At 35.8% G+C, this 12,881-nt stretch overlaps 1 protein-coding gene across 3 annotated transcripts in view; it reads right to left on the minus strand.

Moving 5' to 3' along the window:
- Positions 1 to 12,881, minus strand: part of LOC135123322 (histone acetyltransferase KAT6A) — a 96,553-nt gene that overhangs the window by 9,609 nt on the left and 74,063 nt on the right. For 2 of the 3 annotated variants that reach the window (XM_064047859.1, XM_064047858.1), the window contains exons 2-4: positions 9,727 to 9,931; positions 9,284 to 9,503; positions 3,205 to 4,454 (exon numbers count right to left, since the gene is read on the minus strand). In XM_064047859.1, coding sequence (XP_063903929.1) covers positions 3,205 to 4,454; positions 9,284 to 9,503; positions 9,727 to 9,931 — 1,675 coding nt within the window. The remainder of the gene's footprint in view (positions 1 to 3,204; positions 4,455 to 9,283; positions 9,504 to 9,726; positions 9,932 to 12,881) is intronic. The other variant, XM_064047860.1, reaches the window with a different exon arrangement.

The following is a 12,881-nucleotide window of genomic DNA, read 5'->3' on the forward strand; positions in this document are numbered from 1 at the left end:
CATGATATGCACGTAATTACACCAGATGAACAACAATAAAGAACAATTTTATTATTACACACATTTAAAATTTATGTACGTGTTTAAGTAATGGCTTAATCTAGTTGTCTCACAGCGGGAACATATATTTAACCAGAATCCTATTAATGTTAAACTCGTTGACTTTCATGAGGCGAGGTTCGTAATTTTTAAATTCGTAGTACATGTCGAGTTAACATTGCACACTGATTAGGGATGCTGGACTAATGCAAAAATCGTTTTAAATTTGTACCCAATATAAAATACTGAAGTAAACAAAACAATTGCAAGTACTTACAGGTACAAAAGCGACAACTTTTCCGATAGTTGTATAATCGACACTTAACTTTATTCGAAATCTGTGTATTATCACATATACTGATTTCTGAAAAAAACATGACGTTTCCATGTGGTTCACTGGAGTGCAATTAATTTAACTATTATTGTTGACACTAATTGTTGAATACTACATCACCATTACATGATTATCATGACAAAACTGTAAATACTAGCTGTTCTGTAAATTTCACCTAAATTGGTACTAGTTCGCACAAAAAGTGACATCGAAATTATTTGTAACCAATCTTCAAAGAAATGTTGACAATGTGTTTTATTTGTTGATGAAAAAACGTGAAAAACGACGAAAGAATACTTTTATTGGTGATTAAATATTTTTAGCGCGCTCTTAACGCTTTATTTTTGGTAATACTACACCTAGCAGACATTTAAAACGACCAAGGTATCGAAAATCAGTATATTTATGTTATTTCGACAGAGTTTCCCTCGCTTCTGAAGTACCATAAAACATATCCAGCCTTTTAGAAAAATAACAAAATTTGAATTTTATTTTTATCAACTTTCAATGGATGTGCTTAATTTTTTAATAGCTCATTAAACACAAATCTAGTAGGTATGTGTCAAGATGATTTGACAAATTATGCATAAATTGATAATTACAAAATGTAATGAGGTCCCAGGGGAAGGGATTACTGAAAATTATTAGTAATAATTAAACAGTTCTGTTTTATGACAAAAAAAATTATTTATACTTGTACCCTTTGACAGTAACAACAAACTTAACCTACTAGATTTTTAATGAATAAAACCACAATGACAAAATTCAGACTTAAAACCTTAATAGTGCTGTTCTTAGTAGAACAATCACTTCGCTTTACTGCCTGTTGTCAAAATTGGATGGTCCTCAGCGACCTTTAATTTAAATCATAATTTGTTATTAATTATTATTAAAATGTCATAACCCAACTTTCTCGAGCGGTTAAAAGTGGAAAGTCTGGCAATAGCACACAAAATATCTCAGAATTCTATTGCCAACTTAAACACTATTTGTTGATCATACTACTGCCATACTTTTAACACAAATTACCACTAAAAAAACCAAACGTAGACAAAACAAATACTAGAAATTTTAATAAAACGGAATAGTAGCATTGGAAACCGCAAATATGAACAATAATTGAGTTTAAAACGTCAACGCTTGGTTGGCAACACTGACGCGCGCCTACTACGTTTATTGCGGTTTTAAATCGGCAGCATAAAGTCGGGTATTTTTAGAAGCCCGGTGAGCTTATCATAATGAAAGCGTAAAAAGAATTAATTTTGACAAAGTGATAAGAGTTTACATACAAACTGTTACGTAAATTTTATACCTCTTTTACGAGTGCACGAGTCTAAATGCATGTTGTTATCACAAACAGCGAACTATTTTACAACTTGGAAAATTGCATACATAAAATTAACAACGTTTTGGTTGTTTCAAAGTGTATTATTCACTGGAAAACGTCTTCAGGATGATTTTGGAATCGAAATGAGCAACTTTGTTCTAATGTAAGTGAAAATAAATCCTTTGATGTTTAATGGGTTTCACTAATGGGAATGAAAAATTAGATTAAATACCAGACTACAATAGACTAGAGTAGACTACACCAGACTACTCTGGGTTCCAGTTTGACTTGGCAGCGTATAAAACTCGTAATTATCCAAAAGCTACCGATTTCTGGAGAAGTTGATCGAATTTTAGGCAAATTATCAATAAGTTTTTGTCATTCGGCTCCTATTCGTGTTAAAATTTGACTTTTATAGTATTTCTTCAAATTTCATACTTTTAAAATTGTGTTTTTTTATGTTTTATCTATTCAAAATTTTATTTTAGTTTTTTAACTCTAATATAACCGAATCCATAAATGCAGAAAAGGAAACTTTAAAAATGTGAATATTGAAGACAAAATCGACATACAACGAAATTGTGGTTATTAAAATGCGATTTTTATTTTTTTAAATTCGTTGTTGCTCGATTTTTTTCTGAATTTTCAATTTCTAAATTTTAATTTTTCTTTTTCTGCTATTTATTGCATCATATTTTATTAGAATCTACTTCAAGTTTTGCTTTAGATTTTGTACTGATTCCAGCAACGTAACTGTAATTTACTGATAACAAAAACTTTATAATCTGTGAAATCGGTGTTTTTTTTTGGATAATCGACACCGCCGCCGCGAATTCTCCCATGAAAATCCGCTGCTTGCGGGTTTCGTACGCTGCCGAGTCAAAACGGAACGGACTTTAGTCTAGAGAGTGTGAACTTATTTCCCGTACAAGTAAGCGGAGGAATGAAGCACTCGTCGAAGCACTACATCTCAACAAAAACAACAACACTTCACTGTTGGAAGAAATGTTCGGTCCGATTAGACTGAATGAGGAGCGTATGCAACCTACCGTCGATCACAAAAGCACAAACTCCATAAATCAGCTGACTGAAACAGCTCGTGTCCATGGCAACGGTTCCTGAAGTATTAAAATCGGAGTAACCCCTCGCAACTGAACATTACGAGTCGCAACGAGCGCGTTTCGATGTACAAAAATTCGCGACGTCTCTCCAACTGACCTATTTAATCAATATGAAATAATGATCGTGCCACTCCAAACTAATCACAACATAAACAAACCAATGACTCACCGATAAAATTTCACGAATCACCTGAAAAGCGCTTTGAGATGGAATGACCCCGTAGTACTCACTTAAGCGATTAATAAAAAAAAATAATAATGATAATAATAATAAAGTAACAAAGACTGGGCACGGGATCCGACGGGACTCGGGACTCCGGGACTCAAGAAATGATACGTGTGGTGGTGAGATATGGCAGAGAGGTACGGATTTCCGATCTTACCGGTCTGATTGTTGGTAGTAATCGGCGTCGGCGTCACCGACATAGCATGATGGTTTGTCTGTGTGGCCTCTGCAATAAGATTGCGTTTTTTCATTCGACCCTCCTCGATCGAATTTTGTCCGAACCCGACCGTACCCAACCCTCCGTCGCTTTTAATTTTCCTTCTCTCGAGCTCGTGGCGTTTCGAATTAACCGCCGTCTTAACGAGGTTAGAAGGCGTCATCGTGGTGGTGGTGGTGGTCTGGTGAATGCTATCTTGTAAAGAGGAAGAACAAGGAGTAAAGGCGGAAGACGCAACGGGAGGACATTTCACTTTCTTGGGCTGCTCGGGAGGGGCGGGGGAGGGGTTCGAGCGTTTGCGGCCCTTCTCGTCCTCGTCCTCGGGGTTCTTCGGCCGCCGGTTCGGGTTGTAGTTGGGGGCGGCGCGGCTCGAGCGGTTCTCGGTGGCGGCGGCGAACAGGTGACTCAGTCCGTCGAACAGCCCCCGCAGCTGGCCGCAGCCGGGTTTCGTCTTGTCGCTGGAGTTGCTCGAGCTCTTCTCCTCGACCAACGACGGAAAGAAGCTCTTGCTGCTGCCGCCGTCGAACGAGAACGTCTGGTTCTTGAAGCTCTCGAACGTGAGCGGCTCGCCGCTGGCGAGCTCGCGCCTCTTCGCCTCCGCCGCCGCCACCGCGAAGCCCCACGGCTTGTCCTTGTCCATCGTGATGCCGCTTATGCTCCCGAACGTCTCCATCTTCTTCGTGTTGCTCGTGAATATGCTCGGGATCTTGATGCTGCCGCTGTTCGACGGCTCCACCGACGAGTCGGTGTCGGAGTCGCTGCTGCCGCCGCTGCACTCCGAACTCGAGCTCGGCTTCTTCTTCTTCGCCGCCGCCGCCGCCTCGACTTTGACTTTCTTTGTCGTCGGTTTTTGTTTGCTCTTTTCCTGCTGCTTTTTGTTGAACGCTGACGATCTGAAGAACTTTTGTTTCTCTTTGGACATTCGGTCGGAGGTTTCTAGGCGGTCTGTGTTGTTGTTGTTGTTGTTGTTGATTGTGGTGGTGGTGGAGGGATGGACATGGGAGGCTGGAGTTTGGAGATGATGATGTGAAGTGGTGGGGGATGGCGTACCCTCTATGTCGCTGTCGCTGTTATCGTCGTCACTGTCAAACGCCTGTGGGGTCGGTGGTATCCGGCTCTTACGGTTACCCTTCGATGTCGGTGTCGTCGATAACGCGGTGCCGCTCGACGGGGTGCTGCCATCTTTCGACCTGAAAACAGACAAAGATGACTCTGACTGTGGAAACACGTACTGATTTACGTTATTATATCGTTTTTAGTTAGTAGTAATCAATCCGATGCGAGGTTCTTGATTTTTTTTTTTATTTGTAATCTAGTCACCCCAGACTTGACAATTTTTAATTAAAAAAAAAATACATACAATTTTAAGTTTAATTAGCACGTAATTCGCTTGTTTCTTAAAAATGTGCATTATTGTCATGAATTCAAAATTTTACAACATTATCTGAATGATTCTTGTATGATTCTCACTTTTAGGTTTTCATTTGCCCCACCGATTGTTTAAAAATAGTGTTTTTCAAAGTCCAAGTCGGGAAAAAGAAATAATCTACAGGTGCCAAATCAGGTGATCGAGATGGATAGATGCGTCTGTGTGAGACCTACAAGTGTCATAAAATTCCTTAGAAAGTTTTAACTTGTTTGAGCTGTATGAGCTGTTGCGCCGTCATGCTGAGAATATTCACTCTGTCATGATAGATCAATAATAGTATAGGGTGTCATTAACAAAAAGTTGAACGTGGTGGACAAAAACAAATGAACATCAAATATTAATTCGAAATTTCGAACTTATTTGAGGTGTATGAGCTGTTGCACTGTCATGTTGAAAATATCCATTCTGCAATTCTTTAGGATCAAGCTGGTCAATAAATTCTTGCATCACATTTTTCTCGAGATGAAAATTCTGCTTCCGTACCAAAACACACCTTGATTTCTTATAACAATGGTGACTGGAATCCACGTTTTTTTTTGACATTATATAACCATAGCAACCAATAGTGCATTATTATTAATAAAACACGCTGTTATTTTTCATTAATAAATAAACCAAAAAAAAAAAAACATTTAATAAGACATTTATAAATTATAAACAAAAACAAAATCAACAAAAACACTGGAGATGTTCAAAATTCTTGCCTTGTTCGTATAAGTAAGCTCATAATGTTTCCAAATTTTATAATTTTTTGTAAAAGTCATTAGTACTTGCCAAGATAAAACTGATTTGGCAAGTCTAAGAAAAGAGAGGGTGGGTGGGCGGGCCTAGTATATGTTAAGATAAGGCTGATTTTGGCAAATGACATACCCTAAAAGAAACGAGAGGGTGGGTGGGCGGGGCTAGTACCTACTAAGATAGGAGTGATTTTGGCAAATGAGATGTCCTATCAGAAAAGAGAGGGCGGGTGGGCGGGGCTAATACCTGATAAGACCGATTTTGGCAAATAACTTTTTTTACTATTTTTCCCCGACTCACCAGTTGATTGTCAAGAGCGTAGCGGAGAGTTAATCCGCCATTGTCCAGACACCCGGTATATCAGGACAAATAGTCCAAAGTCATTAAGTTTCAAAGCAAAATTTTTAAAATTTCTATTTGTTATTTTCGAAAAATGAGAGGAATTTTCGAAGCCGTAAACAAATTCTGGAGGTAGAAATCAACAAAAGAAATTATTTTAGGAGTTATCGAAAGTACTTGGAAAAACGTCAAAAATTTGATAACGTGAGGGAACGAAAAAAAACTAAGATTTTCGAGGAGTTCTTTAATCTTCAAAAAAATACAAGAATTATACGATTTTCAAAATATTCGGGTTCAACGTACAATTTTGAAAATATCTCAAAAATTGTCATATTTCATTTTGATAATTCTGTAAAAATGGAATGAATATTCAAATAAATGAAGCCGAAAAAAACTACCAGAGGTCGAAATCAACTAAGAAAACTATTGGGAATTTTTGAAAAGTGCTTCGAAACAGCTCAAAAATTTGAGAACTGGAATGACTGCAAAAATTAAGCTTTTCGAAAATCTTCAAAAAATTCTGGTACTTTTATTAAGGACTATTTAGTGCATCTACTAGGGAAAATACTTCAAAGTCGAGAGGGCGATAGGTTTGCAAAATTTTCAGACTCAAAAGTAAAATTTTTAAAATATATCAAAAATTGTTACGTATATGTATTTATTTCATTTTGTCGAATTTGGAAAAATTTTGACGAATTTTCAAAGAAATGAAACATTAAAAAGCTAGTTCCCAATGAACTAAGGAAACTATTTTGGTAATTTTCGAAGAACCTTGAAAACAGGTAAAAATTTGATAGAGCAGTTTGAAAAAAAAATTAAGTTTTTCGAGAAATTGCCCAAAAATCTTCAAAAAATTCAGGGAGACGGTTTTCGATAAGTTTTTGACTAAAAAAATGTTCACGTAAGTCGCCTGTGATTTGTCATAATTTTATTTTTCCCACAATTTTATTGGACGAAATTTTCTGAGGGAAATAGTCAAAAAAATTCTGGGAGACGGCTTTCGATGGAAAAAAAATTCGTCTTTGGGCAGGAATGATGAATCTACTAGGGAAAATACTCAAAGTGGTGATGGGTTTTCACAATTTTCAGATTAAACAGTACAAAATTTTTTTATATTTATTTCATTTTGGCGAATTTGGAAAAATTGTACGAATTTTCAAAGAAAGGAAACATTAAAACGCGAGTTTCCAACGAACTAAGGAAACTATTTTGGTGTAAAAATTTGATAAAGGAGAAGTTTGAGAAAAAAGTCAAGTTTTTTTTGACCAAAAATCTCCAGTAATAAGATCCTGAGATTGAGAAAACTTACTAGTACATGTAAAGATAAAACTTATTTTGGCAAATGACAAATTTTGAGAAAATACGGGTCGGGTGGGCGGGGCTAGGCACTTGGTAAGATAAGAATGACTCTGCCTCTAGTAAACTTGTAAAAACTTGTTAAATTTAAAATTCTACAGTTGATGAAATAGAATGTATAATACAAAAAGTTTCCTGAAATAAGTCTTATCCTAGCAAGTACTAGCCCCACCCACCCACCCTTTACTTTCTTAGAGGGTATATTATTTGCCAAAATCAGTCTTATCTTACCAAGTACTAGCCCCGCCCACCCGCCCCCTATTTTCTCATAGGATATGTCATCTGCCAAAATAAGACTTATGTAAGCAAGTACTAGCCCCGTCCACTCGCCCTTTACTTTCTTAGAGATTAGTACTTGCTAAGATAAATCTTATTTTGGCAAATAACATATCCTCTGAGAAAACAGGGGCGGGTGGGTGGGGCTAGTACTTGCTGAGATAAGACTGATTTTGGCAAACGCCATATTCTCTGAAAAAATAGAGGGTGGGTGGGCGGGGCTAAGCACTTGGTAAGATAAGACTCTGTCCCTATTAAACTTGTAAAAACTTGTAAAATTTAAAAGGCTATAGTTGATGAAACAGAATGTATAATAAAAAACCTTTGCTGAAATAAGTCTTATCCTAGCAAGTACTAGCCCCGCCCACCCGCCCCCTATTTTCTCATAGGATATGTCATATGCCAAAATAAGAGTTTTGTAAGCAAGTACTAGTCCCGCCCGCTCGTCCTTTATTTTCTCAGAGGGTAGTACTTGTTAGTACTTGCTAAGATAAGTCTAAACGATAATTTATTATCAATTTTTCGAGTCAGCGCAGCGAACGAGGGAAATTGGAAAAATTATCGCCAAGTTTTCGAGCTCGAAGGGTCTTTTGGCAGACTATTTCTTGAAGAAAATTTCCCTTATGGCCTTATGCTAATTTTTAATACATAAAATTGTAAACACTCATAATTAAAAACCAAAAACGCTCTATCCGTATTTTCGTCGTCATCACAACACGCGAAACAAGTCAGCAAAAATTATAAATTCAACAAAATTTAGTATGTTTTCATTGGTCCATGCGGGAAAATGTTCGCTTGAAACTATGCTATCATTGGTTGATGCAGGGAACTTATCGATCGATAAGTTTTTGACTAAAAAATGTTCACGTTCTCACAATTTTATTGGACGAAATTTTCTGAGGGAAATAGTCAAAAAAACTCTGGGAGACGGCTTTCGATGAGCTAAATCGAAAAACAAGCTCACAGGAGAATAGCAAAAATCCAGAAAAAATAGTTGTACTTTTATTAAGGACATCTTTAGTGCTATTCTGAAACAACTGGGTGGCCAAAATTGATGAAAAAAAAAAAAAAATCGTCTTTGGGCAGGAATAATTAATCTATTGCGGAAAATACTCCATTGATACGGTGATGGGTTTTCAAAATTTGCAGATTAAAAAGTACAAAAAAAAGCTATATTTATTTCACTTTGGCGAATTTGGAAAAATGGTATCGATTTTCAAAGAAATAAAGCCGTAAAAAACCACTAGAGGTCGAAATAAACAAAGGAAACTATTTTGGTAATTTTCGAAACTGCTTGAAAATAGATCCAAAATTTGGGGGATTGAAAAAATTAAGCTTTTCGAAAAATTGCTCAAAAAATTCCGAAAGAAACTCAAACTAACTCTGACGGGTACAAGAACGTGTGACTTGGTATAAATACAAATTCAAAATGGACCTAAATTCGACAAAGCCCTTACCTCCAACTTGATTCTACACACCACGAAAATTTAATACCAAATTTAAGATACCAGAGACCCTCTAGTCCATTAGTAACTCGAAATAATATTTTAACAATTGCTTCCGGTTCTTGTTCAAGTTCTAAAATAATTTACAGTAATTGTGTTTTCATGGTAGTTTCATTGATATAAGTAGGCTACCCCACCATTTTAGGATTTAAAAGATGCAACAGATAAACAAACACTACCAAAACAATAGACCCCATTGTGCCAATTTTTAGCACAAAACACAAACTGTTCCACTTTTCTTCCGTATCACCGATTTCTTCCGTACGAGTTATCTCTACACCACAACCACAAACAATTCTCGAAACACCACATTTTCAAACCGGACGCAACATTACGAAACGAGAAAAAAAAAACGATATTTGTACGTCGAACTTACTTTTGGTTCTTCTCTTTAATCTTCTCCCTGACCTTATCGATCTTTTTCTTAACGTTACTGCTGGCATCCGCTTTTTTCGTCTTATCATGATGTCCCAGACAGTGCCTACACCTCCACGGGCACTTGGGTTTCTTCTCGGCAGGCGGATCCAGACAGTCCATATGGTAATTCCTCTCGCAACTGCAACAGCACAGCAGACACGTCGACACCCCCGTGTTGCCTGCAACCGAAAAATAACATCGAAAACGGTTAACGTGTGGAAGTGTTGAAAAGTGTAACTACAACCACAGCCAGCTGAGTAACAGAACAAAAGCATATTTAGCCCCAATGTTAGGACACCGACGTTGTCAAACCCCAGATGAACTAATTTTGTGGCATAAAGCTCGCGATTTATAGTAGTTGAAACACTATAGTAAAATTGGTGTTAGTTTGTTCGTCCGTACCACAACCGTCGCAGGTTTTGCAGTCCTCGCAGAACCATTTGCCTCCCTTGGAAAGAAGGGTGGCCAACTCCGGTCCCGCCGAAGTACATGTCAGGTGCACCAGGGATCCGCATTCCGAACAGGCGCTGAGCTTCTCCGGGGCGCCGTTGCGGTTCTTGGACTCGGTGCCGAGGCATTCGGTGCAGATTGGCAAGGGGGCGGGGGTCTGCAAAAGATAGTATTATTAGTAAAGAACACGAAAGTTCTACATTCTACAAGTTCTAATATTGGAATTTTTCTTTTACTTTAAGTGTCGCAAAAAACAGTTTCTATCAAAACTTTAAATCATTGTAGAATAATCTCAGGTAATGAACACAGAGAAATGACTGGTTAGTGTTACAAATGACTTTTTTTGGTTAGGATGGGTTATTCTTTGGAGCAAAACACGTTCATCGTATCATACATCAAACTGCAGCTTTTTTCATATTCTAGAGCGCAGAGACCAGTTCAATCAACTAAAAAAATATGGCTGAGAAATATCGTAAAAAAGCACCATTGTATGTTTCCTTTTCAAGTTTTTTGAGTCATAACCATCATAGAATCGCTTGAAAATTCGCACAGGGATAAAACATCACTTTTTACAGGGCGCAGAGTCATTAAATGTTTGTTAGTGGTACAATTTGTTTAAATAATGTGTTTATTAAAATCAAAATATGCCACAAATTAATGCAAAATACGTCGAATAATTTTAACAGGAATATCAGAGGAAAATTAATGATCTATTGGTTAGCAGAGTTTTTAACAAAAACTAACAATTTTAGAAAAAAATGGGTATCAATTCGACAGAATTTGAGCAGTTAGTTCAATACTTTGTCGATAGGAGCGCCACTAAAATTTACGGAAGCGACTTTCCAGGTAAAACCCTTATCGCCTGCTCTACCATAAGCTGATTGTTAGAGTTCTCGGCTGATTTTTCTAATTTATGGCAAGGAACTCAGTTTTATAACAAGCCGCCAGGACCGGCTGTAGTAATCTATTGTTAAGGAAATTAACTTTTACGCAATGAGGTACTATCATAAAACCGAATTAAAACTGGGGAACTATAATATTTTTACTCCACTCAGGATCCTGAATTCAATACACATGATTACTAAAAATTCATTGTAATATTATTGTTAATATATATTTTGCTTTGTTAATTAATAAAACTAATAAACATATTTATAATAATAATAAAAAATATATAAAATACAGCTTTTGTTTAACACGTATAAGTAGCTAAGTGTATCTACTACTTATCCCAGAAAGGAGGTGTTTTAAAAAAGCCCTACGCCCAGTAACTTCTCCCTTCATTGTTTACTAGAAAAAAGTGTTCATATATATTTTCATTTGCCGAGAGATCATTTTCAAAATATATTTATAATAAAAATATGCAAGTCTTGGTGATGAAAAATGTACTCCTAATAAATTATTAAAGTACATAAAAAAATAGAAACAAATTTGATTTATTTTAAAAAAATCTCTCGCAAAGGCAGGTTCCTCTTTCTTCTTGAATCAATTATTTCGGGCAATAATGCGCCAAAGTAAAATCTGCCAAGTTTATCTGCAATCTTTTTACATATATTTCTTCGTCTTTATAAATTTTTTCTATATTTATTCCTTTGGGTGTCCACACAACAGAATAAACTTGTGAAATACCCGTAACAAGCACTTGTCCCTGGACTTGAAAGTAGTAATCATGATTTTTTTTTTAGTTTCAATTCTCTGTCTGTCAATGTCCAAAATTTGATTATTTTTTTTGTAACCGCTTCTTCGGGAGACAAATCTTGCGATTTTGAAGGGCATTTAATTTCGACTAATGCACTCCTATCCTCTAGAACCCTGTCTGGACTAGCAGCCAAGTAAGGAAATTGTTTTGAAATAAACAAGCCACACCGTTCAGTTTTTATATTTTTATTTATTTCAAAACACTTGACAGCTTTTTCCTCACTTTGCTGTCCATAGTATGTATGACTTTTACCTCTAAATGTGCTGTACAACAGAGACTCCACAGTTTTAGCTATTGCTGTAGTCGGTCTAAGTTTGTAAATACGTCCAAAATTTGAAGCCGTAACCCTAATTTCTCTTTCTTTTGCCCAAATGTGCCTGTTGCCTAGTGTCTATTTCAATTTGGTCTAAATTCAAAGATAATTTTCTCAAAAAAACCTCTTTGGCTGTCACAAATGTTTCTACATCCATGACAGGATTTTCTAAAAAAATATTTAAACCATAATCGCAGTCGGGACCAGCATACGTAAATTTTTTTACGACATTTTTTTTTACGAATACTTTGTCTAAAACGAACTTGTTTTATAGACGAACAATATTTTTTTGTTATTAAACCAAGACCGTTTTAATCACATACATCTAAATTGTATAAAATATCATGAGTCTCTTCTTGTGATTTATCATTCCATTCATATTTTTTGGATTCGGATATACAGGGTGACTCAAAAAATTTAATGAATGCGCAAATTTATTTTATTGATTTAATCAGGAACTACAAAACCGAATGCTTTGAAATCTAATGTGAAAAAAAAAACATAATAGGCATGCAGTCGTCACGTTTCCGATAGCGAGGGAAGTACTGTCTAAACTCTTTAGACCAATTTTTTGATTTTCCCATTTTTCCATTTTTCAATTTTTCAATGTTTCAGTTTGGGATTTCTTCACTGTTTCGATTCTTTAATTTTCCTTCCATTTTTAGGTTTTTCAATATTTCAGCTTTGGAATTTTGCAATATTTCGTTTCTTCAATTTTTGAAATATTTGATATTGTGTTTTCTCGGTTTTTAAATTTTTCGATATATTAATTTTTCAGTTTTTAAAGTTTTAGGTTTCTAGATTTCTCACTATCTCGACTTTTCGATTTTTCAGTTCCATGATTTTTCAATTGGTCCAATTTTTAAATTTTAGATTTTTTGTTCTCGATCATTCAATTTTCTGAGTTTTCAGGCCTAGATTTTTTTTGTTGTTCAATTCTTGGATTTTTAAAATGATTGTTTTTTAAATTTTCCTATTTATCAACTTACTGGGATTTCAATGTTTTGATTTTTTGATTGTTCAATTTCTCGATATTTTGAATTCTTAGTTTTAGATGATTTTTTTTCAAAAATTTTCAGTTTTTCAATTTATCAA

This window comes from Zophobas morio, unplaced genomic scaffold (genome assembly GCF_036711695.1).
Source record: "Zophobas morio isolate AGI-343-1 ecotype UQ-CSIRO unplaced genomic scaffold, CSIRO_AGI_Zmor_V1 ptg000006l, whole genome shotgun sequence".
NCBI lineage: Eukaryota > Metazoa > Arthropoda > Insecta > Coleoptera > Tenebrionidae > Zophobas > Zophobas morio.